This window comes from Tyto alba, unplaced genomic scaffold, assembly GCF_018691265.1.
Source record: "Tyto alba isolate M040663 unplaced genomic scaffold, T.alba_DEE_v4.0 Super-Scaffold_8, whole genome shotgun sequence".
NCBI classification, from domain to species: Eukaryota; Metazoa; Chordata; class Aves; order Strigiformes; family Tytonidae; genus Tyto; species Tyto alba.
Genome location: NW_024881329.1, coordinates 24,077,370 through 24,104,688, shown reverse-complemented (window position 1 = coordinate 24,104,688; position 27,319 = coordinate 24,077,370). Strand labels below are relative to the sequence as shown.

Sequence of the window (27,319 nt, the reverse complement as noted above, 5' to 3'; positions counted from 1 at the left end):
GCACACGCCGGTGCCGCGAGTGGTGTCCGGGGGCACTGGGGACGCTGGGAGGGGGGCACTGGCAGCAAGTCCCCGCTGTCCCCACGCCCCCCCCCCCCCCCCCGTGCCTCAGTTTCCCCGTGCTGAGATGGGCCCCTCGCAGCCCGGGGGGAGGGGGGTGTCACCCTCAACCCCGCGGCCCCTCCGGGCGCCTGTGCCGATGCCGGGGGTCCCGCTGCCCTTCGTCCTCCTCCTCCTCCTCCTCACCCCGGGGGGGTCGGCGCAGGCCTTCCCGCGGGACCTGGCCCCGCGCAGCACCGTGGGGTTGGCAGGTGAGGCGGGGGCGGCACCGGGGGGGGGGGGGGTGTCCCGGGGCTGGGGGGGGGCCGGCGGGGTGTCACCGCGTCCCGCCCGGCCCCGCAGCCACCGCCGCCTACCCCCGCTTCGGCGGCCTCGGGGGCCCCAACGCCACCGCCCAGCTCGGCCTCGACTTCCAGCACATGCTGCGCCTCAACGGCAGCCTGCTCGTCGCCGCCCGGTGAGCCGCTCGTGAGCGCTCGTGCGCGCTCGTGCACGCTCGTGTGCGCTCGTGCGCGCGTGCGCTCTCTGCTTGGGCACGGTTGGGCCCGGCTGTGCGTGCTTCTGTGCGCTTGGGCACGGTGGTGTGCACGGTCGTGTGCGCTCCTGGGCACGGTTGTGTGTGCTTGTGTGCGCTCGTGCGCGCTTGTGCACCCGTGTGGCCTGTGCTTGTGCACGCTTGTGTGCACTTGTGGTCTCTGCTTGTGCACGGCTGTGCGTGCTTCTGTGCGCTTGGGCACGGTGGTGTGCACGGTCGTGTGCGCTCCTGGGCACGGTTGTGTGTGCTTGTGTGCGCTCGTGCGCGCTCGTGCACGCATGTGGCCTGTGCTTGTGCACACTTGTGCACGCTTGTGTGCACTTGTGGTCTCTGCTTGTGCGGGGTTGTGCGTGCTTGTGTGCGCTTCTGTGCGCTTGTGCTTTGTGCTTGTGTGCGCTGGTGCACAGTTGTGTGCACGGTTGTGTGTGCTTGTGTGCTCTTGTGCGCGCTTGTGGCCTGTGCTTGTGTGCACGCTTGTGAACAGTTGTGCACGGTTGTGCCTGCTTCTGTGTGCTTCTGTGCGCTTGTGCATGCTCGTGTGTGCTTCTGCACACTTGTGGTTTGTGCTTATGCACGCTTGTGCGCGCTTGTGGTCTCAGCTTGTGCGCACTTGTACACGGTTGTGCACGGTTGTGTGCACTTGTGTGCGCTTGTGGTCTCTGCTTGTGTGTGCTTGTGCACAGTTGTGCACGGTTGTGCATGCTGGTGCCCAGCTGTTCCTGTGTATGCTTGTGTGCACACTTGTGGTCTGTGCTTGTGCACGCTTGTGCACGCTTGTGTGTGGTTGTGCGCACTTGTGCAGAGTTGTGTGCACTTGTGTGTGCTTGTGGTCTGTGCTTGTGTTCGCCTCTGTGTGACTGTGCACGCTCGTGTGTGTTTGTCCGCGCTTGTGGTCTCTGCTTGTGCACACTTGAGCACGCTTGTGTGCGCTTGTATGCACTTCCGTGCACTTGTAGTCTGCACACTTGTAGTCTGTGCTTGTGCATGCTTGTGTGCACTCGTGCACGCTTTTGTGTGCTTCTACACACTGCACTCACTCCTCTGTGCACTGCTTCTCGGTGCACACCCGTGTGTGGTTGTGCATGTGCGAGGTCATCCATCCCCCCTTTGTGTGCTTGTACCTGCCTGTGCATACGTGTGCCCGCTTGTACATGCTCGTGCACCCTTCTACGTGCTTGCCCACGCTTGTGCGCCCCTGTGCACGTTTCTAGACGCTCGTGCAAGCTTGCGGGCGCTTGTTCACACTTGCACGAGCTTCAGAGGCTTGTTTGCTCCTGCGCGTGCCTGTCCACGCCCACGCACGCTTACACACGCTGGCACACGCTTGTGCCCGCTTGCACCCGCTCGAGCCCGACGCCCCCTCCCTCCCCCCCGCCTTGCACGCCTGTGTCCCCGCGCCCCCCCCGTGCCCCCTCGCACGCTCACACCCCCCCCAGGGACCACATCTACGCCTTCGACCTGGGGCAGGACGAGGGGACGCTGTACCCCCAGCGGGTAAGGGGGGTCGGGGTCGCCGGCTCCGGGGACACGGGGGGGGCGCGGGGAGGGGGTCCCCGTGCCCACCCCCCCGTGTCACCCGGCAGCACCTCACCTGGGAGACGCGGGACAGGGAGAACTGCGCCATGCGGGGCCGGCTGCAGGTGTGGGGGGCGGGGTGTGGGGTGCCTGGTATGGGGGTACGGGGTGTGGGGTACAGGGTGTGGGGGTGTGGGGTGTGGGGTACCCGGTATGGGGGTGCGGGGTGTGGGGTGTGGGGGTACCCAGCATGGGGGTACTGGGTGCGGGGTGTGGGGGCACGGGGCGTGGGGGTATATGGTAGGGGGGGTATAGGGGGAATGGGGGTGCGGGGTGGGGGGGTACAATGTATGGAGTGTGTGGTATGGGGGTGCAGGGGTGCAGGGTGTGGGGGTGCAGGGTGTGGGGGTACATAGTGGGGGGGTACAGGGTGTGGGGGTGCAGGGTGTGGGAGATAGAAGGGATGGGGGCAAAGAGGGGGCTGGGGGCAGGAGGAGGAGGGGGTGACGGGTCCCCCCCGTGCCCCCCCCCCCGGGTGCCCCCCCGTGTCCCCCCCACGCAGGACGAGTGCCACAACTACATCAGGGTGCTGGTGCCCCGCGACGCCGGCACCCTCCTGGCCTGCGGCACCAACGGCTTCAGCCCCCTCTGCCGCACCTACCAGGTGGGGGGGCCGGGGGGGGGGCGAGTGTGATGAGTTGGGGGGGGCTCAGCCCCCGCTGGGGAGCGCGGGTGGGGTGTGATGAGTTTTGGGGGCTCAGCCCCCGCCAGGGAGCGCGGGTGGGGTGTAATGAGTTTTGGGGGGGGGCTCAGCCCCCGCTGGGGAGCGTGGGTGGGGTGTGATGAGTTGGGGGGGGGCTCAGCCCCCGCCGGGGAGCGCGGGTGGGGTGTGATGAATTTTGGGGGGCTCAGCCCCCACCGGGGAGCGCAGCGGGGCAGTGCCCAGCAGTGTGATGAGCGGGGGGGTCCTCAGCATCTCAGTGGTGCCGGGGGGGGGGGGTTGGGGGGGGGCAGCGGGAGGGTGTGATGAGTGTGTGTGTGTGTGTGGGGGGGTCTCATCGCTTTGGGGATCCCCCCCCCCAGGTGAGCAGCCTGGCGCAGGAGGGCGAGGAGGTGAGCGGCCAGGCCCGGTGCCCCTTCGACGCCAAGCAGAGCGTCGTTGCCCTCTTCATCGGTGGGTGCTCGGGGGGGGGCGGGACACACACACATTGGGGTGCCCTGGGATGGGGGGGGACATGGCTGACACCGCTGTGTGTCCCCCCCCCCGCAGACGGCAGCCTCTACTCGGCCACGGTGGCCGATTTCCAGGCGAGTGACGCGGTGATCTACCGCAGCCTCAGCCCCGGCCGCCCCCCCCTGCGCACCCTCAAGTACAGCTCCCGCTGGCTGCAGGGTACCCCAAAAATGGGGGGGGGGCGGGGGGGGGGGGGAAGGGGGCGCAGGGATGGGGACGAGGGGTGTATGGGGGGCAGTGGGGAGAGGGCGTATGTGGGGGGGTGAGGGGGACGGGCATTGGGGGGCTGGAGGCGGGTAAGGGGTGCGGGGGGTGTATAGCGGCTGGGGGGGACGCGGGGGAGCTGGGATCGGGGGGTACGGGGGGGTGGGGGCTGACGGCCCCCCCCCGCCCCCCCAGAGCCCCACTTCGTCCAGGCGCTGCCCTACGGCCCCTACGTCTACTTCTTCTTCAGGGAGGTCGCGGTGGAGCTCAGCACCCTGGGCAAGGTGGGTGCGGGGGCACCCAGGCACCCACCCCCTGGCACCAAGGTGGGGGAGACCCCAGGGCCCCTCCCCGGGGGCGTCCAGCTGGGTGCTGGTGCCTCCCAGGGTGCTGACACCCATGGGTGCCCACGTGCCAATGCCCACGGAGTCTCCAGCGCCAACAGCCATGAGTCCCCGGGTGCTGACACCCCTGGGTGCCGATGCCCACGGGTCCCTGGGTGCTGACACCCCTGGGTGCTGACACCCCTGGGTGCCGATGCCCGCGGGTCCCCGGGTGCTGACACCCCTGGGTGCTGACACCCCTGGGTGCCGATGCCCGCGGGTCCCCGGGTGCTGACACCCCTGGGTGCTGACACCCCTGGGTGCCGATGCCCGCGGGTCCCTGGGTGCTGACACCCCTGGGTGCTGACACCCCTGGGTGCCGATGCCCGCGGGTCCCCGGGTGCTGACACCCCTGGGTGCTGACACCCCTGGGTGCCGGTGCAGGTGGCGGTGGCGCGGGTGGCGCGGGTGTGCCGCAATGACCGGGGCGGGTCCCCGCGGGTGCTGGAGCGGCGCTGGACGTCCTTCCTGAAGGTGCGGCTGCAGTGCGCCGTCCCCGGCGACGCTGTCTTCTATTTCGACGTCCTGGAGGCCGTGACCCCCCCCCGGGCCCTGCACGGGCGCCCCGCTGTCCTCGCCCTCTTCGGCACCCAGCCCAACAGGCACGGCGGCGGGGACGGGGGGACGCGGGGACGGGGGTGGCCAAGGGGACGTGGGGCTGTAGGGAGAGGGGAGCGCGGCATGGGGGGACGGGGGGACAGGAGAGATGGGGACATGGGGGTGCCACTCACCTGGGGACATGGGGACATGGGAAGGGCAGACGTGAGGGTGCACTGATAGGGGGACACAGGAGGTGGGGACGTGGGAGAGACACGGGGACGTGGGGATGCACTGACCTGGGGAAGTGGGGACGTGGGAGGGACAGACATGGGGATGTGGGGATGCCACTCACCAGGGGACACGGGGACGTGGGAGGGACAGACATGGGGACGTGGGGATGCCACTCACCAGGGGACACGGGGACGTGGGAGGGACAGACATGGGGACGTGGGGATGCCACTCACCAGGGGACACGGGGACGTGGGAGGGACAGACATGGGAACGTGGGGATGCCACTCACCAGGGGACACGGGGACGTGGGAGGGACAGACATGGGGATGCACTGACATGGGGACATGGGGACACGGGGATGGGGACACGGGGATGGACTCACCGGGGGCCATGGGGACACAGTGGGACAGGACACAGGGACGCAGGGACAGGGGAACAGGGAGCGGGGACAGAGCGGGGCCCAGGCAGGACACGGGGGGGGCTCTGGCCCAAACCGGTGCCCGACCCGGCAGCCCCGGGAGGGGACAGGGGTGTCCCCAGTGCCGGTGCCACCCCCCGCCACCACCGCAGCATCCCCGGCTCGGCCGTCTGCGCCTTCTACCTGGCTGACGTGGAGCGGGCGTTCGAGGGACCCTTCGCCGAGCCCCGCGGCGCCGCTGGCACCTGGACCCCGGTGCCCGAGGACAGGGTGCCCCGACCCAGGTACCCCCCGGCTCCGACGCCTGGGTGGCCCCCCCCCCTCCCCTGGGGGCGCGGCGGCCACCCGGACACCTGGGTCCCCGCTCCGGCTGTGCCGCAGGCCGGGCTGCTGCGCCGGGATGGGACCGGCCGCCGGCGTCGTCACCTCCGGGGACTTCCCCGACGAGACGTTGGCCTTCGCCAAGGAGCACCCGCTGCTGCACGGCGCCGTGGCACCCGCCGGCGGGCGGCCCCTCTTCACCCGCACCGGCACCCGGTGAGCCCGGCGGGGGGGGCACCGTGGCCTCGGGGATGGGCGGCCCTGGGGATGGGTGGCTTTGGGGACAGGGTGGCTTTGGGGACAGGGTGGCCTCGGGGATGGGTGGCTTTGGGGACAAGGGGGTGTCTCATGCGAGGAGGATGTGGGTGCGCAGTGGGGTGAGGGGTGCACCCAGCCCTGTGGGTGGGGTGGGTCCTCGTGCAAGGTTCCTCTGCAAGGATGCACAAGGCCCTGGTGCAAGGGGCGTGCAAGGCTACGTGAGGGCGTGCGAAGCCCTGGTGCAAGGGGCGTGTGCAGCCCTGGTGCAAGGGGCGTGCGAAGCCCTGGTGCAAGGGGCGTGTGCAGCCCTGGTGCAAGGAGCGTGTGCAGCCCTGGTGCAAGGGGCGTGCGAAGCCCCGGGGCGATGCCGTGCGGGGGTGTGTAAGACGCGGGTGCGAGGGCCCCCGGCGCGAGGGTGTGTAACAGCGTGCGAGGCCCCGGTTTGCAAGCGTGCGCGAGGGCCCCGTGCAGGGGGGTGCGAGGCCCCGTGCGAGGCCCCGTGCGAGGCCCCGTGCGCTGGGCGCAGGCTGACACAGCTGGCAGTGGACACGGGTGCGGGGCCGCGGGGGAACCAGACCGTGCTCTTCCTGGGCGCCGAGGACGGGCGGGTGCTGAAGGTCCTGGCGGCCGCGCAGCACCCCGGGGTTACCCGGCACCCCAGCGGCACCCCGGCACCCGGTGCCAGCCGCGAGCCCGGGGACACCGGGGACACTGGGGACACCGGGGACACCGGGGACACCGGCTCCGAGACGCTGCTGCTGGAGGAGATCAGCCTCTACGACCCCGGGCGGTGAGTGCCGGGCACTGGGTGCCCGGGGCTGGGGGTGCTGGGGGACTTGGGTGCTGGGGGGGCACATTGAAGCTGTGGGTGCTGTGGGGCTCATGGGCACTGTGGATGCTGGGGGGTGCTGGGGGGCTCATGGGCACTGTGGGTGCTGGGGGGTGCTGGGGGGCTCATGGGCACTGTGGGTGCTGGGGGGTGCTGGGGGGCTCATGGGCACTGTGGGGCTGGGGGTGCTGGGGGTGGCACGTTGAGGCCGTGGATGCTGGTGGGTGCTGGGGGTAATGGGCACCGAGGGGCTCTGGGTGCTGGGGGGGCACATGTTGAGGCTGGGGGTGCTGGGGGGTGCTGGGGGGTTCATGGGCACCGTGGGGCTGTGGGTGCTGGGGGGCTGTGGGCACTGATGGGTGCAGTGGCAGTGTGGGTGCCGTACGGGTGCTGGGGGGGGCCGTGCAGGTGGCACAGGGCATTGATGGGTGCTGGGGGGGGGGGCTGATGGGTGCCATGGGGCCACGCGGGAGCTGCAGGGCCCTGGGGGTGCTGGGGGGTGCCGATGGGTGCTGCGGGGCGCTGCGGGGTGCTGTGGGCGCTGGGGCGGGGGGGCGGTCACGACGGGTGCTACGGGGGGGGCGTGGGGGTGCAGGTGCCGAGGTCCCCGGGGTGCCAGCCGGGTGCTGGGGCTGGAGCTGCACCCGCCGGGCCGGGAGCTCTACGTCGCCTTCGCCGGGTGCCTGGTGCGTCTGCCCCTGAGCCGCTGCGCCCGGCACGGTGCCTGCCGCGGGTGAGCGGGGGCACGGGGGCGTGTGAGGGCACAGGGGGGTGCGAGGGCACGGGGGTGTGTGAGGGCACGGGGGCGTGTGAGGGCACAGGGGGGTGCGAGGGCACGGGGGTGTGTGAGGGCACAGGGGCGTGTGAGGGCACGGGGGCGTGTGAGGGCACAGGGGGGTGCGAGGGCACGGGGGTGTGTGAGGGCACGGGGGCGTGTGAGGGCACAGGGGGGTGCGAGGGCACGGGGGTGTGCAAGGGGAGCATGTGAGGGCACGGGGGGGTGTGAGGGCACGGGGGTATGCGAGGGCACGGGGGCATGCGAGGGGAGCGTGTGAGGGCATGGGGGGGTGCAAGGGCATGAGGGTGTGTGAGGGTACAGGGGTGTGCGAGGGGAGCATGTGAGGGCACGGGGGGTGCGAGGGCACAAGGGCGTGCAAAGGGAGCACACGAGGGCACAGGGATGTGCAAGGGGAGCGTGTGAGGGGAGCGTGCCAGGGCATGAGGGTGTGCAAGGGCACGGGGATATGTGAGGGCACGGGGGCGTGCGAGGGCACGAGGGGGCGTGAGGGCGCAGGGGTGTGCAAGGGGAGCGTGCGAGGGCATGAGGTGTGCGAGGGCATGAGGGTGCACGAGGGGAGCGTGCAAGGGCACAGGGGTGTGCGAGGGGAGCGTGCAAGGGCACAGGGGCATGCGAGGGGAGCGTGCAAGGGCACGAGGCCATGCCAGGGCACGGGGGCGTGCGAGGACACGGGGATGTGTGAGAGCACAAGGGCGTGTGAGGGGAGCGTGCGAGGGCACGGGGGGGCGCAGGGGCAGCTCCAGCACCCCGGCGCCTGGGTCCCACCGCGCAGGAGCTGCCTGGCCGCCCGGGACCCTTACTGCGTCTGGCTGCCCCCCCGGGGCTGCGTCCCCTTCTCCGAGGACCTTCCGTAAGTGTCCCCCTAGCTTCGGGGGGCTCCCCCCACCCCCCCTGATCTCCTGGGTCCCTCTTCCTTGGGGGTGGGGACAGTGGGGACGGTGGGTGACGTCTCCTCCCCCCTCCACACACACCCCATGTGCCCCAGGAGCGGCTTCGAGCAGGACGTGGAGGGATCCTCTGGGATCACGGGGACCTGCCAAGGTGAGGGGGGGGACACGGGAGTGTTTGGGGACATAGAGGGTCGCTGTGGGATCCTCTGGGGACGACGAGGTCATGGGGAGATCCAGGGTGATACCGGGGGCCCCGGGACACGTGGGTGGCACTGGAGGATGTGGGGGATGTTGGGGGGACGGCGGTGGCCCCAGGTGACGCGGGTGGCCTGGCCTGACCCCCCCCTTGCTCCCACAGACGCACCAGCCGCGGGGGACAGGGACTTGGCCCATGGTCAGTGACACCCCATCTGTCCCCCCCACCCGGACCCCCCCGTGGGAGGGACCCTGCAGACCAGGGAGGGACCCCTGGGCTGGGAGAGGGACCCCAAGGACCGGGGAAGGGACCCTGGGGTTGGGGGGGACCCCCGGGGACAGGAGAGGGACCCCAGGGGTGGGAGAGGGATCCCAGAAAGCAAGAGGGACCCTGGGGAGGGGGGGGGACCCCCAGGGCCCAGGAGGGACCCCAGGGACAGGAGGGGGACCCCAGGGGTGGAAAAGGGACCCTGGGCACCAGGTGGGAACGCAGGGGTAGACCCCAAGGAGCGGGGAGGGGACCCTGGGGAGGGGACCTTGGGGAGGGGGGGAGACCCCAGGGGTGGAAGAGGGATCCCAGAAAGCAAGAGGGGCCCTGGGGAGGGTCAGGGGGGACCCCCAGGGCCCAGGAGGGACCCCGGGGACAGAAGGGGGCCCTGGGGTGGGTCAGGGGGGACCCCCAGGGCCCAGGAGGGACCCCGCGGACAGGAGGGGGCCCTGGGGTGGGGGGACCCCAGGGCCCAGGAGGGACCCTGGGGGGGTCCAGGCCCCCCGCACGGGTGCCGGGCTGACGGGTGCTCCCGCAGGGGTGCGCCAGGCCGGGCTGGGGGCCACGGTGCCGGTGCCGGTGCTGGTGGGCTGCGTGCTGGGCGCCTTCGCCCTGGGCGCCCTGGGTGCCGGGCTGCTGGCAGCCTGCTGCCGCCGCCCTGCCGCCCCCAAGGGACCCCCGGAGCCCCCCGCCGCTCTGCAGCCCCCCGGCCCCCGCCTCTACCCCCCGCTGCCACCCCCGGGAGGGGCCGGGGGCCCGCGGGACCCCCCCGAGCTGCCCACCCCCGAGGCCACCCCGCAGCCACCCAGCAAGACGCCCCGGGAGCGGGCGACGGAGCCCCGGCGCGGCCAGACCCCCCATCCCAGCACCCCAGGGTGCCCGGAGCCCCCAGGCCCGGGACCCCCACCCAAGGCCGCCCTGGAGGAGCTGCTGCAGCGGGTGCACGGGGCGGGGGGCTCGGGGTGGCCGGTGGCCCCCCCGGGCAGCGGTTCCTTCGCCAGCCTGCTGCGGCCGGGCGCCCCGTTGCCCAGCCTCCCCCCGGCCCCCCGCGACGGGACGCTCCGGCGGCTGGACGTGCCCCCCGACAGCCCCCCCCCGCCCCGGCGGCCCCTGGCACAGAGACACTCGCTGGGGGGGGCGCCCGCCAGACCGCCCGGCCCGGCCCGGGGGCTCACCCGCATGCACTCGCTGGGGACCCCGGGGGGGCCGCCCTGGGGGCCCCAGCCGCGTCCCCTCGCCAGCAAGCCCCCCGTGCTGCCCAAGCCCCTCCCCGTGCCAGCAGCCCCCGGGCGGCCCTGAGCCCCCCCCGGCGGGGACACGGGGACGTCCTGGTCCCCAGCACCCATGGGACCCCCCTGCTGCGGCTGGCGGGGGGGGCCTGAGCCAGCCCCTGCCAGGGTCCCAGCTCTGTGCCATGAGGGTCCCCGTGTCCCCAGGCTGGCCCCCATGGGGGGGGGACGGGGGTCCCCGTGTCCCCAGGCTGGCCCCCATAGGGGGGACAGGGGCCCCCATGGGGTGACAAGGGTCCCCGTGTCCCCCAGCCATCCCATCTCCCTGTCCAGGGTGATGAGGCTCCCCATCTCCCAGAGCTTTTTTGTTTCGTTTTGGTTTTTTTTTTTTTTGATTGTTTCTAATTTATTCGCTGCTCTGGGGGTCGTTGGAGCCACAGCCCCCCCCCCCCCCCAGGGACACCAGGCAGGGGACACGGTGGCTCTCTGTGCCACAGCTGGGCTCGTCCTACCGTGTAGGACCAGGGCTCAGCCCCACACCCATTAAATCCGTGGTCGCTCCACCACCAGTGCCCGCCTGGCTCTGTCTGGGGTGAGGGGGGGACAAGGGAGGGGGGGGGACAAGGTGCCACCAGACCCCCGAGCCCAGCTTGGGGACAGGGGGGTGGCCGTGGGGTGTCCCTGCAGACGGTGGCACGTGAGATACTGGAGGACGTGAAAGGGCTGGCCCCCGGGGAATGAAAAGCTGCTCACTGTGGCCAGGGTATTTTATTAAGAAATCGTACAAAAAAAAAAAAAAAAGTATAAATGTCAAAATTTTGGCATTTCCAACCCTCTACCCTCTGTAAAAGGGGGCCCAAGCGCTTGGGTCAGCACCGCAGGGGAGCTGCCGCCGGGAAGCGGGACTTGACCCCGCACTGAAGACCCCGGCACCGCGCCTGGCCCGGGGAAAGCAATCTGATCAAGGCGAGATTACCGAAATAATGCGATTCGGCACCAAGAAGGGCCCCGGGGTGGGGCGGGAGGGGGGTGCGGGGAGGAACAGCCCCCGCCCAGGGCTGTGGGGACCCCCGCCACGCTGCGCTCGGCGCCGGGCTCCGTTATTCCCCTTGGTGGGCGCTGGGAAAGGATTGAGTTCCTCCTCCGCGCATCCCCGCTGGCGCCGCGGGGCAAGGGGAACCCTGCAGAGCTGCCAACGCGAGGGAAAGAGGCGTCTAATGAACCCCCAAAAGGGGGGTTAATTAGCGCCACGCCACCTCCTCCCCCGCGGAGGAAAGCCGCGGCGCGGCGGAGCCCGGCCCAGCGCCCGTGGGAGGTTCCGTACCCGGCGCTGCCACGGCCGACTGCGCCCGACCCGAAAACTGCTGGTCTTAGCTTAAAAAGCTCCAACTCCTTTCTCTGGAGGAGCAGAGGATGCAGCCGGGTTGAAATTCTTTCTGCGTGCTGGGCGGAGATCAAATTCTCCGCGCCTTTGTTCAGACCCCGGCCGCGAGCCCTTCTAAAAATAAAACGGACGTGCGATCCCCCCCGCCCCAGGCGAAGCACTAACACTGGCAGCTTTATTTGTTCCAACTCGACAAACCAAATCCCCTTACCCTGAGCACCACGGAGCTGTTTTTTTTTTTTTTTTTTTCCCTCCTCTCCTGAAGGGGAAGTTTGTTTCCCAGCTGAAGGGACTTTTTGGCAAAGCTGAGCCTTTTCAGGGGAAGGATGGAAATAACTGAGAAGCGCCAGTGCTGTGGAACACACAACACAGTGTTTGTGCACACTACAGCTGCCGAGCTCTGCAAATTTACAAATAATAAGCACAAATTTCAGGCAGAACGTAAAAGCCGAAGTTGACAGTGTCCCTTTACATCGGTAAACGCTTCCGGGTATCAGAAGAATCTGCTTGGATTTACTTTAATACTGTCTCGAACCCTCCGACACAGGTTTTCAGTTCAAACAGACCCAAACTGTCAACGTTCTGGGGAAAAAAAGAAAATAACGTGTGCTCAAAGTCAGCGAGGGAACGGCGAAGCAATCAACAGCCAGGAACCGAGTCTCTCCAAACACTGATTCATAAAAAATTATTATTAAAGCCTTCTTCAAAATATCTTTTGGAAAAAAAGATAAAAAAGTCTTATTTATAAATATAGCTACACTGGTTATAAATAAATGCACTTTGATTCTCCAAACCCCGTGAGTCTCAGGAACAGAAGCAGGCACATGAGGCTTCCTGAACGCAGCCAGCAGAACGCTGCCCATTTCGGCAGATCCCCCCCTCCCTTCAGGCCCAGCCGCCAGGGACCGACCCATCTCAGGCGGAAAAGCAGCTTCCTCTTGGGGTGAGAAACGCCTTGGGAGCCACGGCCGTACTGTCCTAGCTCTGCGAGCCCACTGGTCCTTGCTGCATCCCCAACACCACGATACGCGCCGATCATCGGCCAAGAAACGGTAACAAAGGCAATAACCAAGAGAAAACTGTATTATCTGGACACACACGGGTGGAAATAACTGGGAAAAATGCAATGCAAGGACCATAAGATCAAATTATTGCCTTGAATCCTGCCAACAGTTACAAAACCAGGACAAAAAAAAGACCCCAAACCCATGAACTATGGGCCGTAAGAGCTAGGGATTTTTATCCTGCAAGAGATATTCTCGGGGAGCAGGCCAGCTGCCAGGGCTCAGACCTGCAAGGCACTCCTCGCCCTTAAAACCCTTCTGCGGCCAACGGCGCTTTGCGTGATGGTATTTTTCTAACCGTCACTTGATAATTTTTCATTATCAAGTTCCACACAATTACTCAGGGTCCTTCCAACCAGTTCCCTGCTGTCTCGAAACCCACGATCCACCGTACTAAATGGATCCCTGCATTAAACAGGCCTGCAAAGAGTAACAAAAATAGGAACGTTTCAGTAACAAGATCAGCTGCTTATTAAAAAAGGTTTTAGTATCTTTAAAAACTGTTTAGTAAAAAAAAGTGACATGTTTGTCATAAAATGCTTTGGGTTGGGAGGGACCTCAAAGCCCCCCAGTGCCCCCCCCTGCCCCAGGCAGGGCCCCCTTCCCCCAGCCCAGGGGGCTCCCAGCCCCGTCCAACCTGGCCTTGAACCCTTCCAGGGAGGGGGCACCCACAGCTGCTCTGGGCACCCTGGGCCAGCGCCTCACCACCCTCACATTAAACAATTTCTGCCTCAGAGCTCACCTAAATCCGCCCTTTTTCGGTGCAAAACCATCCCCCCTCGTCCCATCCCCACCCCCTGACCCAGAGTCCCTCCCCCACCTCTCCTGCCCCCCCTTTAAGCCCTGGGAGGCCGCTCTCAGGGTCCCCCCAGAGCCTTCTCTTCTCCAGGCTGAACCCCCCCAACTCTCTCAGCCCGGCCCCCCAGGGGAGCTGCTCCAGCCCCCCCAGCATCTCTGTGGCCTCCTCTGGCCCCGCTCCAGCAGCTCCGGGTCCTTCTGCTGTTGGGGGCCCCGAGCTGGCCCCAGCACTGCAGGGGGGTCTCCCCAGAGCGGAGCAGAGGGGGAGAATCCCCTCCCTGGCCCTGCTGCCCCCCGGCTCTGGCTGCAGCCCAGGGCACGGGGGGGTTCTGGGCTGCCAGCGCACGGTGCTCCCTCAGAGGGGCAGTTTTCCCCCCACCAACCCCCCCAGTCCCTCTCCTTGGGGCTGCTCTCCAGCTGCTCCTCGAGGGCCCAGCCTGGGTTTGTGCTGGGGATTGCCCCGGCCCACAGGCAGGCCCTTGCCCTTGGCCTTGCTGAACCCCATGAGGTTTGCTCGGTCCCCCCTCTCCAGCCTGCCCGGGTCCCTCGGGGTGACATCCCTGCCCTCAGCGTGCCCCCCACCACACAGCTCGGGGCCATCGGGGCACTTCCTGAGGGGGCCTCGATCCCACTGTCCGTGTCCCAACAAAGATGGGAAACAGCACCGGGCCCAGCCCCGACCCCCGAGGAACGGCGCTCGTCCCCGCTCTCCTCTTAGCCATCGAGTCCTTGACTGCGACTCTACGAATGCAACCAGCCAGCCACTTCCTTACCCACCAAGGGCTCCGTCCCTCAAACCCATGCCCGTCCAATCTAGAGACAAGGATGTCGTGCGGGACAGCGTTAAATGCTTTGCACAAGTCCAGGTAGACCATGACAGTTGCTCTTCCCTTATCCCCCAGCGCCGTGACCCCGGCGTAAAGGCCACCAAATTCATCAGGCAGGATTTGCCCTTGGTGAAGCCATGCTGGCCGTCGCAACCATCTCCTGATTTTCCACGTGCCCCAGGAGGATGAGCTCCAGAGCAGGATCTCCAGAGACAACTCGACTCCCAAGCTGTCTTGCAGCAACCGCCGTTCGTCTAGTTTTGCTAACGCTACTGTTCAGCGCCAACGTGTCAAACGGAACATTCGGCAAAATACCATAAATTTGAGGTGGAATTTTTTGCGATCCCTTTTGGTAGTTAAGGGGAGGAGCTCCCCCAAATTGTTTCTGAAACAAAGAGGGCGAAGCATGGTACTCCCCAGTATCATGAAATGCTCCAGCTGACAGACACTCAGCCCGGCCTTCGCTCTTGCATTGAAGGTTGCCTCAATCAAAAATTCATGGTTTTGGAAGAAGAAGAATTTGTAATTCACTTTCTGGCTGAAATGGGAAATCCCCTCTGCAGCTCTGAAGATGTTAAAGCAACACCTCAAGAGACTGCTTTTTCTGAAGGTCCAGATCCGGTCACTTGACTTCGCAGAAGGGAGCGGACACCTCCAGTTATTGCAGAAAGTCTGTTTTCAGTGCTGTAATTCCCAGGCAGCTGAGCGCTAATACCAGCTGCTTTGGCAATGAGGTATTTCTTTTCCACTCCCCAACAATGCAGGTATTGACATCACCAAATAAGCCATCAGATCACCTACTGGCTAAAATTTCATTAAAAAGCTTCCAATCTCTTAAGGTCAAGCTTTAAAAGCACCTTTCGGCACCGTGCTAAAAGCAGAGTTGTGCTGTGAGCGGCTGGAGAAGCTTCGACCCCCGGCGATGGGGTGGCTTTGCCAACAGCCCTCTGCTCTCAACACCGCTTGCCAGCAGCACCTTGTTTTAAAAAAAAAAAAAAAAAAAAAAAAAAAAAAAAAAGTTACTTTCCTTCAAAAAAACTCAAGTCTGTCACCAAGGATTAGGAGGTTACAGTTTCCACAGCGATATCAGTTGGCTGATCCGTTTCCAGCATGGACAGCACGCACTCCTTGATGTCTTCTGAGGTGCCCACGAGCGGGTCCACCTCGGCGACCTCCTCGAGCACCGCCACCCCGGTGCCGTTGGGCTGCTGCCTCGCCATGGCCGCCAGCTTCAGCCGGTACTCCTCCGCCTCTCGCTCCTTCTTTCGGAGCTGGCTGCGATATTCCTGAGCCTTCCTGTTCGCCTCTTGCAACTGCTGCTGCAGCGCTTCCCTCTCGACGCTGCTGCCCTACAGAAAACAGAGGTGAGAGAGCCCACGATGGAGGCCCAGTCTGCGACACGAAGGAAGCGGGGTGTGCAAGCGCTCCAAGAGTTCCGAGTCCCAAAAGCAAAATGCTCCAAGGCGGCGCCAGAAGGTGCTTGGGCTGAGTTCTGCTCAACTGGCTTAGCTCAGCCCGGGTCACCAGAGGCAAGTGGGACGCAGGGAGGCACCGCCTGGCTGGTGGGTGTCCCCACAGCGTGCTGGGAGGTGGGCTGGGGAGTCCCGCGTGATCGCACCGGGATGAATTTCCAAGTTTGGAAGCAGGTGTGAGCAAGACGCAAGAAAACTGAAGAGCTATTAGTGCTGAGAAGTTGAGAGGCAATCGAAGAGAACGTTCTTCCTCCCAACCGAGAATGAGAGAGTCTCATTCCTGCTGCTTTATGAAGAGCTGAGCCTTGGCTGACACCCAGCCCACGTGTCGCGCTTCTACAGGAAATATTAAATAATTCTAGTAAACGAGCACGATTCATCTAAAAACCCTGAGCTACAGCTTCAGCACAGGCAGAAGAGCAACCAGTGGTTTAGCTGGCTCTTTTCTCCTACCTACACTCGACTGAGCATCGCTCCGGTCAGCCGCTTGCGCGTTCACTGCTAGCGCAGGAGCGGGTGCGGGCAGGGCAGGGAGCTTGTTACAGACGCCCCCGGGCTCAGGCGAGCAGGGCGCAGCTCGTCTCTAGTCTGAGGTGGCTTTGGCAGACCAGGAGCCCGGCATCCTCAGCGCAGCAGAGGAACACACGGGAGACGACGGCAATCAAAGTTACAAGCAGGAGTATCTACCTTGTCCTCCTTCGAGTCATCTACGTTTTGTTCCACTTTTTGCTTCTTGGCCAGCGGCTTTTCCTCCTCTTCTGAGTCACCTCCGTCTTCAATGACAGTCTCTTCTGCAACCTGACCAGCAGGTACAGTTAAAACTGAAAAATTAAAAAGGTGACAAATGATACAGTGCGAGACATGCTTTTGCACAGATGTTTCTCAAAAGGCTTCTCTGAGGTCAGCGCATCAGCGCGGTTCTGGAGAAAAAAGAGGACACCTGTGGACTGGCAATGCTGATGTCTTCCCGAAGAGGAGAGAAGCTCTGGATGGGGTTTCCAGTTTTTGTTAATTCAGGCCTCTGAAATACCCAAGTATTTCACCATGACGGGGCTGACAGACTCCAAAGTCAAAGATTTGCATCTTAGAAAACGTATGAGGTAAAAACTATCATTCTGGTGCCTCAGTAATGCGATAGCTGAGACAGGCTAAGCAAGAGGAATAGAAAGCTCTTCTCGAAAATTCCAGTGCACGGTCCCAGTGGCTAAGCTCTGAATCAGCTTTAAGCGCGTGCAAGAGCTGCAAATACTCTAGAGAACAAACCAATTTAAATCTGCAAACACGGGTTTTCACTTTGGGAAGCCAGTAGCAAGAATTCGTCCAACCAAGGAGGAGAAAGGCACCACGTGAGCTACTGAAGGTTGCGCTACCTAAACAGTTCTCCCTTTGTCTTCCTTAGACTAAGAGTAGTTTACAAGCCAGGAATTATTTGTAGTAATTTGGCAAATAATTCTGAACAGCTTTAGAAAAGTGCTTTTCACTCATGAAGTCTGTAAACAGGCAGAACTGATGTAACCCATCTCACACTGTGGCACTGTATCCATGTTATGGGAGAGCTGCTCTGCTTCCTAATCCTCTTTTTCTGCACCAACATTAATCCAAATAATGGAGTATCCCCAGGACATGGTAAAAGAATTGTCGGTAGTAGACAAGGCTGATGAATTACATCCCTTGAGGAAACAAAAAAAACAAACCAAAACAAAACAAAACAAAAAATCACTGTACGAGCGCTCTGGAGCTCTGCCCTGCTTTACTGAACAGGATTTACATTTGCCTTGTAAAACTGATAGATGATATTGCCCTAGGAGTTATGGGGGAAAAAGGTGTATCTAAGCTGATATTAATGGCCTAATACCAACTTTTACAAGAACAACGGAGTGATTGCTCAAGGTGCTAGGTTGCAGTTTCACCAGCCGAGTGATTTACTCCCAGACAGGGAAGTTCACCCCAAGAGAAAGGAATCGTCTTTGCCCAGCCGCCCAAGAGACAGCGGCTAACTCGCCATTTCTACTAAAGGCGTTTGGTTTTAACACAAAGAGCAAAACACTAACTCGCAGCAGCGTGTGTTAAGCTGCAAACAAGTCGCTGGCCAGCCTTACCGCTGACGTAAGTCCCACAGACAGTTTAACCCCCCCTGGAGCCGCCGGGCACGGATCCGTTACCCCGCAGCGCCGACAAGCCAGACCGCACCGGCCGCCGGCCTTGCGGGGGCTCAGCAGGGTTCACTTTTTTTTTTTTTTTTTCCCTTTTTGAAGTTAATCCTCAGCGCTGCCTTCCCAGTTCAGCTCCTCCTTACCTTGCTGTCCATCCTGCATGGTTAGGATGAAGGGCTGGCTGAGGCTGCTGGGGGGGATGGCGCTTTGCAGGCTGCCCAGGGGAACCCCGTCTGTTACAATGGCGATGACGTGCTGCCCGCCGCTGCCCACCACTTCTTGTAGGGCAGGATCGACAGAATTTGCTTCCACCATTTCCTCCGTCTTACCTTGAGAAATAAAGTAAGTGCCAAAACAAAGTCAGCGTTTCCTTCTCTCTTCCTTGAATAGAAACTGAAGCCTAGTGCAAAAGCTCAAGTACACAGCTCGAGACTCCTGCCTGCTCATGAAAAAAAATCTGGAAATACAGAGAAATACATTACTACGGAAGGAAAATAAAATCCACTACACCTTAGAAAACTCTTCCAGAGTAAACCCAGCACTTTTTGTGTAAATTAGTAAGTACTAGCATCCAAGCATATTAATTAAATTAAAACGCCCAGAGCTGGAGGCAGCTGTTAAGCAGACCTGGCTCTGCAGAGCCGCCTTCCACGACCCTTCCCCCAGCTCTAGCCAAGACAAACCCCACGCAAAAACCAGTTTGTGCCTCAGGAGCCCCGTCCACACGAGCACGGCCAAAGCAACCATGGGCAGGCTGTTTAGTTTGGCCGGACGACCCAAGTCCCTGGGACACTTTTTGTGTGACTTAACGGCTCGCACAAACAATCAGGATTGCAAACCCCTCGGCTGCATCCTGCTCCCAGCGCACGCTGCAAGAGCAGGAAACAGAGGGGACCTGACCTGCTGCGCGCGCTCGGGCTGCCAGAGGAAAACACTCCAGCACCGCGGGTCAAGGCAGCGGTGCGGTGGCACCAGCAGCTTCAAGAAGTCACATTGCTCGGCTCTAGACTCTAGGAAAAATGCTTGGCTTTGGGGAAAATAACCGCATTCCAAGGTGAGAGGATTATCTGAACTTGAGCGTTATCAAATTCTTAAATCTGAAGTTAATTAAAGGTCAAACGTTACACTCTACAAACATACCATAAAAGATCATAAAAATCTCAAACACAAGAAACGCCCAAACCTTTCCGTAAGAAGTTACCAGAGCCTCGGGAGACTCAAAACATCAGTTGACTACCAACATTTTACAGCAAACTGGGGACAGAAAACATTTCACACAATTTCCTTCTTAAACAAATACTTATATATGTTTACTTTAATATTAAGTAAACCTATGTTCTAGAGCTTTCGGGTTTTTTTCTTTTTTATATAAGTGCTAAAGCACGTCAAGAGCAACATACTGCGATGTCATGGTCAGACTCGGGTTAATAAAAATGAAGTTACTTCTACTGGCAACAGTTGCTGGCTTTTTAATTAAGTTTGAACTGGGATTAAAAAAAAAAAAATAAACAAAATCAACCCCCTGCTTCACAAATATTTACATTCATCTCCTCCTTACCCTGACAGAAGGCAAATTCACTTCCACATCTTAAATTTCTTTTGATCTCCTGGCAAGATACTCGCTAGAACTCCACAGACTGGAAGTGGCTCCTGCCTGCTCTCCCCTACCTGTGTCTCTGTTTGAGTGGGAAAGCGGTGCCGATACTTCAGCGAGGGCCGCGAGCGTGGCAAGCACAGAGGTCGTTGAATTGGAAAACTGCATCGTAGAGACATGCGAGTCACCTGGTTGGGAAAGATGAGGGCAAACTGAAGGACTGTCGGGACCTGCCACATCCAAACAGCGAATAACACAGTCAGAACGCGACAATTCTGTCATCCAGAGATCAAGACACCAGCTATGAAGCATTTTCTGGGCTCCTCACACTGGTCAGCGGGGAAAGGGAGGTGGTACAGATCATTTTTCATGAAGTGCCTCTCCTACCACTAACTGCAAAAAGGGCTTGGCTACTACTTCAGGACAGACCGTGAATATTTTCCGATACTTGCAATCAAATTTACAGCAAGCATTTAATGAAAGCTCTTCCCGCATCGCGGAACCCGCAGCCCAGCAAACGTGAGCCCGTCTGCTGCAGCTCCTCTGTCAGAGCTCTGGAAAGGCAGGCTGGCTCGGCCCTGCAGACCCGGGCGCTCCTCGCGCCGCTCCCAGCCTGCCCGATGCTGCGCAGGGCGGTCGCTACGCACGTAAGGACTTGGCTGCACGTCGTACCGCAACCGGCAAAAACTGCCAGAGCTAAAGAATATATTAACTCGTTGGCTATCACGAGTAAAGGACAGCACCCCAGCTCTTCCTGAGCTGGGAAAGTCTCCAAGTACAGTCTTCAGCACGACTTCACGGGCCACACGTTTTTAGCAGAAGCCTTTTGCTCAAGGGCAGAAATCAGCTACGCGCGCAGGTCCTTTCTTCCTCCCCTCTCAGGTTCAGTAACGGAAAGACCCCGGTTACCGCACTGGGGTATTGATTTGAACAAGATAAACAAGTCTTCTCAGTTCCAAAAAACAATGTTTCTTCCTCCAATTGACCACAGTAATTCCTATTCAAAGGCAGACTTAGTAAGAATGGAACAGGAAATTAACTAAACGGGCCCAAACTCAGTGCGTGTAACCCACAGTTCTCTTTCAAAAAAAAAAAAAAAAAAAAAAAAAGAGATCCTGTACCTCACTGCCAGGGCAGATAAATAGATTATAAGCACACAAAGGGAAGTTCACCTAAAGTTCCCCTGCCTTAACCCTTGCAACCTATTTTCTTTCTCACCAGCTCCTGATTTCACAAAGGTTAGAGGGACCTATTTTCAAAGAACAGTATTTTCAAAAGGCCTTGGGCTAGGCACGTGAAAATACCACAGGCCTCGCAGCTGTTTTCAGCAGTCTGAAACCAGATTGCTTCAGACCAGCTAAAGATATTCGTTCCCATTTAAAAAAACGTTTTTAATAACGGAAGACATGGGAATTTAAGAGAGATAAGAAAAATTATTGGCTGTGTTAACGAAGAGAGATTTTTGTTATAACGAAGGTGCAGTCGCTGATGCCCTCTTGTGGGAAATGAGGAAAAAAACCTCCTGGCATGGCCTAGAGCAGGGGACACCAGGTATTTTCAAGCTGACCGACTATTACGGATGCTTGAAGTGTCATGAGGGGAAAATCCCAGGGTATTTCAGTCCAGTCACATACGGACAATAAGCGGCCGCCGTGCTGTGGCGCTGACAAAGGCGATTACGTTGCAGGATATAGCAGGAGAGGTGCAGTGAGAGGGGGATTTGCAGGGCCCGGAGCTCACGTGGAGAGCAGCCTGCAGCCACTCACCCACACACCCCGGATGGATTCAAGGGACTCGGGGAACCGGCTCGCTTAGCCCAGGGAAATTAAGGCAGAGAGGGGACAGGATTGATTTCCACATCAAAGGGATGGAGGAGACGGAAAAGAAGAAGGGTTTCAACTAAAGGGCTGCATTTGCACCAGGAGGAGGTCTGAGCAGGCTGTGAATGTGTTTTAAGCTGGAAATCAGCAGTTTTCCAACCGCCTTTCAGCACGGCGTCGGTCTCTGTGACTCCGACCTGGTGTCCAGGCAGAGCCCGATCCGCGGGCAGGGACAGCGATGCCAACGTGGCCAGAGTGGCAGCCGGGCACAAAAATCCCAAGTTTTATGTCCCTGGGAGTTTGTGGAATGTCCTTGACTGAAGATGTTGTGTGCCAGTCACACTGCATTTTCCTCACAAGTGGAAGAGGAACACTTTGGGTCATTTTTTCCCCTTCTAAAACAGGGCTTGTCAGTGCCTCAAAGCTGCGAGCAGTCCCGAAAGCTTTGAGAGCAAGTCGGGAGTGTTGCTGCAGTCGCTGTGGCCAGGCAGATGCAGAGAGGTCTGGGTGGGACTGCAGAACACCAGTATCCGGGGTTTTAAAAGCACTCTGTAGCTAATAAGCAAACATTCACGCATGTGAACAGTCCCGCTAACCAAAGAATTACTCACATGCAGAAGTGTTTGCAGGATGAGGCCAAATAGCTTCACAAAACTTGTATTTAGTAGCCTCCTTGAGACTGAAAAGAAACAATGGTTTGGATTTCCCCAAATACAGAAAATTCACTTTAAGATATTAAAATTGGAACTAAACAAAAAGAATTTGCACTCAGCCTTAAGTTAAGTGTTTCCCCCATCAAAATAAGGCTCACAGAACAATACGGAACCTAATTATTTCCATCTAACATGTGGGACAGAAGAAATAAGGAGTAATCTACATATCCAAGAGACCTGCTTATTCTGCAATTTCCTTACTCAACATTTACATACAGCAAAACATTCCCTCAACTCCTGTAGCCAGTAAAGAACAAAGCAAACTGTTCCCCAACCGCTCTGCAGTGCTCAGGATTTGGCACAGGCAATAATTCTCATTATTCCTCTGTTGCCATCGGCCAAATCCATTTTCTCAAGCTCTGTTGCTCGTAACAGACCTGGAGCAGCCCCACAGCTGAGCTCAGCAGAGCTCTGCCACGCACAGTGGCACCACCTTTATTTACATCAGCTAAAAATCTGCTTTGTTACCTTCGACTGCAAAAATTCTGGGGCAGGAAGCAGTAGCTGGGTGTGCTTGGCTGTACTTCACCACTTTTCCTCTACTAAATGACCATCTGCCCTCTACTGGTAAGCAGTCTTAGGAACTTTTTTTCACGACTTTCCCACTCATGGTCACATAAAACCTTACCTGAGGTTGTTTTGGCATTTGCTGAAGAGATGAGACTAGCGAGATTGAGAACTTCCCCTGGTGTAAGAATGAACGGTGAAGTGAGAGTCACAGTGTTGGTGATGGGATTCGTTCTCTCTGGATGAGTGTTTACCTGGTTCTGCATCGCTTCCTAGGAAAGAGAGGGGTCAGGTGTAGATCCATCATGCAGTAATTAGCATCCTTGAAACATTTCGGAGGCAGATCATTTCTCTCTGCAGCGCATCAGGGACAGCAGTGCAAACTCTGTGACAAAACTGCCACCTAAACTTGTCAACTTACGCTACAACCCTGCCAGACGCGTGGCAATAAAGCCCCATCGCAAGAGAACCCCATCACCCACCGCGTCCTAGCAGATACACACTGGTCGGTCTAGAAATAAACCAAACCTCACCCACCTCCATATTTCCTGTTCTCCCTGCAAACAGAAAATGATCTCATCGGACACAACAGGATCCCTCTCACTCTAGCGTAGATGCAGTTGTGGGGCAGAGAATTACAAACAAGTTTCTCCCTCCTCGACCCACCTGTAGCATTACCAGAGTCTCTGGATTGTTCTTGTCCAAAGCAATATCAAAAGCCGATTTATCAAACTTGCTGAAAGCATGGACATCAGCTCCGTATTTGATGAGCAGCTCTACGACGTCTCGGTGGTTGTGCTCTGTCGCCCAGTGCAGAGCAGTCATCTTCAGCATGTCCTTGGCATTTACATCAGCCCCGTTCTGAAAGAAATAAGCATTACTTGTCTTACGCTCCTTAAAGGCGGTGCCTGCACTCGCGTTTAAACAGAGACATCAGCACTGAACTCCAAGGGTGATTTAGACCAGCCTTCAAGTCAGAGCCGATTTGCCATCCTCACCCTAATCAGCAGTTCCACAATGTGAGTGTGCCCGTCGGCCGCAGCCATGTGTAGTGGTGTCCGGTCCACTTTTGTTCGGGCATCTCTGCTGACACCAGCGCGGAGCAGCACTTCTGCTGTCGAATAGTGGCCGTACTGGGCAGCCAGGTGAAGCGGCGACGTCCCGAGCTGCATGTTAATTTAATTTAGAAGGGTCACTGTCTGCTCACAGCGAGAGAGGACAGCCACAGTAATCACCACGTGTATGTCCGGCAGTAGTTAAAATGACAAAGCTTCTGGAAGAAATTAATTTAACCTTTTTTTTTCTCCACTCAGAAATAGGGGGCTGCACATCCAATAATTTTCCTGATAAACCTCAAACAACTCTTTAGGGATCCTTACATTATCAGATAATCTGACGATCAAACATAGTTTACTGTCTCTACTGTGCCACTTACTTATCCCTGAGCATCACTCTGCTTCTTTTTCAAACCACAGCAGAACAGCTCTGCCATTTCACTATCGCGACAGATAATTTCACCACTGTTCAGAAAAGGGCAGTTTTACAATATCACTAGGCTCTGCTTCCTCTCGATACAGTTCATTCCTTCACCTCGTGAAGTTATGAATGAACAGACCGGCAAGTTAGGAAACGAAGATAGTTGTGATGGAAAACAGCTACCAATGGCTTGTTCATTATACTCTGGTTCCCTGTTTATCCAACTTCAGTTTCATTAAGGCTTCTATTTCCTTTCCAACCCAGTATATGCTGGTTTGTTTTCAGGGTTTCGGTTTTTTTAAGGAAACAAAAAAAAAAAAAAAAAACAACACACAACCCAAAAATGAGTCTCTTGACTGAGAAAATTCAAACAATTTTAAAAAGCATTCTTAAGAGAACTTCCTATTACTGAGAGGTTTAACTGTTTTTCCAATTTGACTTGACTCATCATCACTTAGCTGCTGGAAACTGCATTTCTTAAAGCACCAAAGCCTGTGTATGTTGCTGTCCAGGACAGCACAGTCCCTGTGATTCTGCTCTCCCGCATTAGGTGGAGACCACTCTTTACAGAAGCATCAACTCATCTTTGCCTGGGGAATGTTTTGGGTTACCAAGTGCTTCATCTGGAATCTGCTCCACCACAGAAATCCAGAGATGCATTTTCTGCCAATCCACACTCTGGTTTTACCGCTCCGATTTCCATCTGCATCCTTTAGGTTCAAGCACACGCGCCCCCCGCTCTGCGTGGAAAACCAGCGTCCGCTCCCCGACGTACCCAGTCGGTGGTGAAGGGGGCACCGCTCGCCATCAGCTTTCGCACTTCGTCATCTTCGCCTTTGCGAGCTGCTTCTAGCAACCTCTTCCCTAGGTCCACTAAGGACATCTTCATACATGGGAGCAGGTATTTGCTGAAAGCTGCTTTAGAGGCAAGAAATGGGAAAAAAACAAAGAGCAGTGAGGCAGAGACATTTTTAAAAGTGCTGTCTAACTACAGCCCATCTGGACACGCCATCTTCCCGTACAGAACCAGGCCCAACATGATCGGTAAACGGGCATAAATATTTATCACATTTTCCAGTTTCATGCCCGAAAACGTCAAGCAAAGGCAGCACACAGGCTCAGCAAACGGGGCACACACCACAAGTCACCCAAGCTCCTGAAAAATCCCGTTTACCTCAACAGCGCCTTGCACAGACATGAAGACTTGCCCATGTGGATCCAGTTGCAAGAGCAGAACCTAGAAAAGCAACAGCGAAGCTGTTCACACCCTGTACACAATGTCATTTTGATTTTTAAAGCGCTTTAAGAACACGATTTAATCTCCCAGACACTCTCGCTGACCCCAGCGCTAGCAACTAAGCATGGGGGAACTCTCCCTGTTCTCTGCTGGCAGAGAATAAAACAAACCTTGGTAACTCCAGTGACTCGTTCAAGGTCATGAAAGGAGCTGAACCCAAAAGCTGTGCTCAATGTACCGGATAACTGCGTTTTTATTTATTCCAAGCTACATAAAACACAGCATAATTGCAGCAATGGTGAACTACAGCATTTTTCTCAACGACAGGGTTACGCTGGTACCCCAGTCCTACCAAAGGCTGACTTTAACATCTACCCATTAACTCAGGTACCACGTTCAGTAAAGCGGCTACAAACCAACGTCTGCGCAAACGGGCACCGTGCCACCCAGCCTAACGGCCACCCCAACAGCACCGAGGCCCTCGACCGATTTTCCTCCTTCAATTACAGTTCTATGAAATAGCTGGAAGCTCTATTTCTGTCTTTCTTATTTCTTGCTCTTTCAAGAGAAACATCCCACCCTGTCCTCAGTGACCAGCAGGACCAGCACAAGCCCTTGAAAGTAAAGCTGAACTGCAAACCTCACCCCTTACTCTCACCGGGATACACTGCCCACATCACCTCCCTCCACACACACATCTCAATTTATACGGCTATTTTCCGTGTGTAGCTTTTTCTGAGCGTGCAGTTATTACGTGTGACACCTGAGGCTTGGAAGTCAAGAGCCCAGAGCAGTTACTCAAGAGTTGACTCTGCAATCAGGGCCTCCGACGCATTTATGATGCATGTGTTGACTACCACAACCTCTCTGCCCTTTAGGACTTTCCAGTTTAGGGGTTTTTTTTTCCCCCTTTTCTCAATTCTGGTGAGACAGAGAATATTTTTTAAATGTTCCTTCTCATCGCCCACGCTGAAAACACTTGCATGCTTTCCGGGCATGAGTTGTTGCACCGAATTCTGCATTCGCAAAGTTAACCACCAGCTTACATACTTGTGTGTGTTTAGAAAAGAAAGAAGCTGGATCATTAACAAAAACCATTAGTTTCTCTCCTGGTGTTAAACGGAACCTTTGTCACTAATTAATTATTTGGAGGCCTTGCATTCCCGCTCTCTTCCCAGCTGGATAATTTCAGGGAGGATTTAAGTCTGCGGCTCCCTCTCTTTTTTTTTTTTTTTAATTATTTACAGTATTCGCAGCTGGGGCTGCTGTTGACAAACTCCTCCAGCCCCCCTTCGCCACATTTCAGAAGGAAAAGGGAAGTTCACGCTTCCCCAAACCCCTGAACTTCCCTCTGCACAGCCGGCGGGGGGGGGGGGTCAGCCCTGCAGCCCTGCCTCCCGGGCCCCCCCAAACCCCTCCCGGGCCCCCCCAAACCCCTCCCGGGCCCCCCTCCCTGCAGGACACAGGTGCCCCTTTCCCCTCCCCTGGTCGAGGACCCCCCTCCGGCTCCCCCGGGGCAGCCCCCCCCCCCCCCCCCCCGTGCCGCCCCCATACGAACACCCCGACGGGACCCCCCAAAACACACCCCCACCCCCCGACACACACAGACCCCGGTCCCTCCCCCACAGGGGTCCCCCCTCCTCAGACCTCCACCCCTTCCCTCATGGGGGGGGGGGGGTTCCCTTTCCCTCACGGGGGGGTTCCCCGCCGCCCCCCGGCCCCACTCACGCGGCGGCTCGGGCCCCCCCCCAGGCACGCGGCTGTTCCCGGCGCGCGGCACCGCCCCCCTCATCCCCTCTTCGCGGCTGTTCCCGCCCCTCCCGCCGCGGCCACACAAAATGGCCGACCCGGAAGCGAAGTCAGGCGGTGGCAGCGGAAGGATACAGCAAAGAGTCCGCTGGTGACGGCGGAGGAAGGGCGGGTTGGAGCTGCTCTCGCTCTGTCGCAGGGGGCACGGGGCGGGATTAGGGAATTTCTCATCCTTTCCCTTGGTTCCGTCTCCTCCCGGGGGCCTGGAGGAGGGCGGCGAGCAACGGGGGGGCCCTAAAGGGGGGAGTATTTTTCTCTAGCGGAAGAATATCAGTAAGGTTCGCTGTGCAGGTTGATGCGGAGGAAGGTGATGCGTCCCTGCAGTTAGTTCCGGCAGAAGCCTTTAGGCGCCAAGTATAAAAGGGTGGCGGCTCCGCCCTCAGGCGGGTTTTGTGCTTGGTAGAGCTTTTGGTAGGTGTATGTTTATAAACAAATATATATATTTATATGTATATGTAGGTAAAGTCTCAGCGCCTTCCTGTTAAGGAGTGGGTTCCCTTGAAGAAAGGGTTCCAAAGCCCCCCTCTCTGTGGTGCGCTACCGCCTCCGGCGCCCC

The 27,319-nt window shown here is 59.0% G+C and overlaps 2 protein-coding genes across 3 annotated transcripts; one reads left to right on the top strand and one right to left on the bottom strand.

The window, feature by feature from the left end:
* The first annotated feature begins 199 nt into the window (after positions 1-199).
* On the top strand, positions 200-10,478 carry SEMA6C (semaphorin 6C). Its single transcript, XM_042784916.1, is given in 18 exon segments — positions 200-311; positions 403-517; positions 2,032-2,089; positions 2,179-2,235; positions 2,673-2,774; positions 3,194-3,284; positions 3,381-3,503; positions 3,744-3,832; positions 4,316-4,533; positions 5,273-5,404; positions 5,502-5,657; positions 6,226-6,489; positions 7,124-7,261; positions 8,100-8,177; positions 8,313-8,368; positions 8,576-8,611; positions 8,973-9,776; positions 9,779-10,478. Coding segments are annotated over 18 exon segments (2,913 nt in total). The 3' UTR covers positions 10,063-10,478.
* Positions 10,479-14,303: 3,825 nt separating this feature from the next.
* Positions 14,304-26,758, bottom strand: GABPB2 (GA binding protein transcription factor subunit beta 2). 2 transcript variants are annotated; one of them, XM_042785585.1, is made up of 10 exons: positions 26,683-26,758; positions 24,892-24,954; positions 24,493-24,635; positions 23,240-23,407; positions 22,908-23,102; positions 22,363-22,513; positions 19,276-19,389; positions 17,751-17,936; positions 16,142-16,275; positions 14,304-15,331 (listed from the first exon to the last, which is right to left on the bottom strand). In XM_042785585.1, the coding sequence occupies exons 3-10, from the start codon at positions 24,604-24,606 to the stop codon at positions 15,041-15,043; spliced, it is 1,353 nt and encodes a 450-aa protein (XP_042641519.1). In that variant the 5' UTR covers positions 24,607-24,635; positions 24,892-24,954; positions 26,683-26,758; the 3' UTR covers positions 14,304-15,040. The 2 variants fall into 2 exon arrangements, with proteins under 2 accessions (XP_042641519.1, XP_042641518.1); XM_042785584.1 differs by having other exon boundaries at positions 24,493-24,632.
* Between the last annotated feature and the right edge of the window lie 561 nt (positions 26,759-27,319).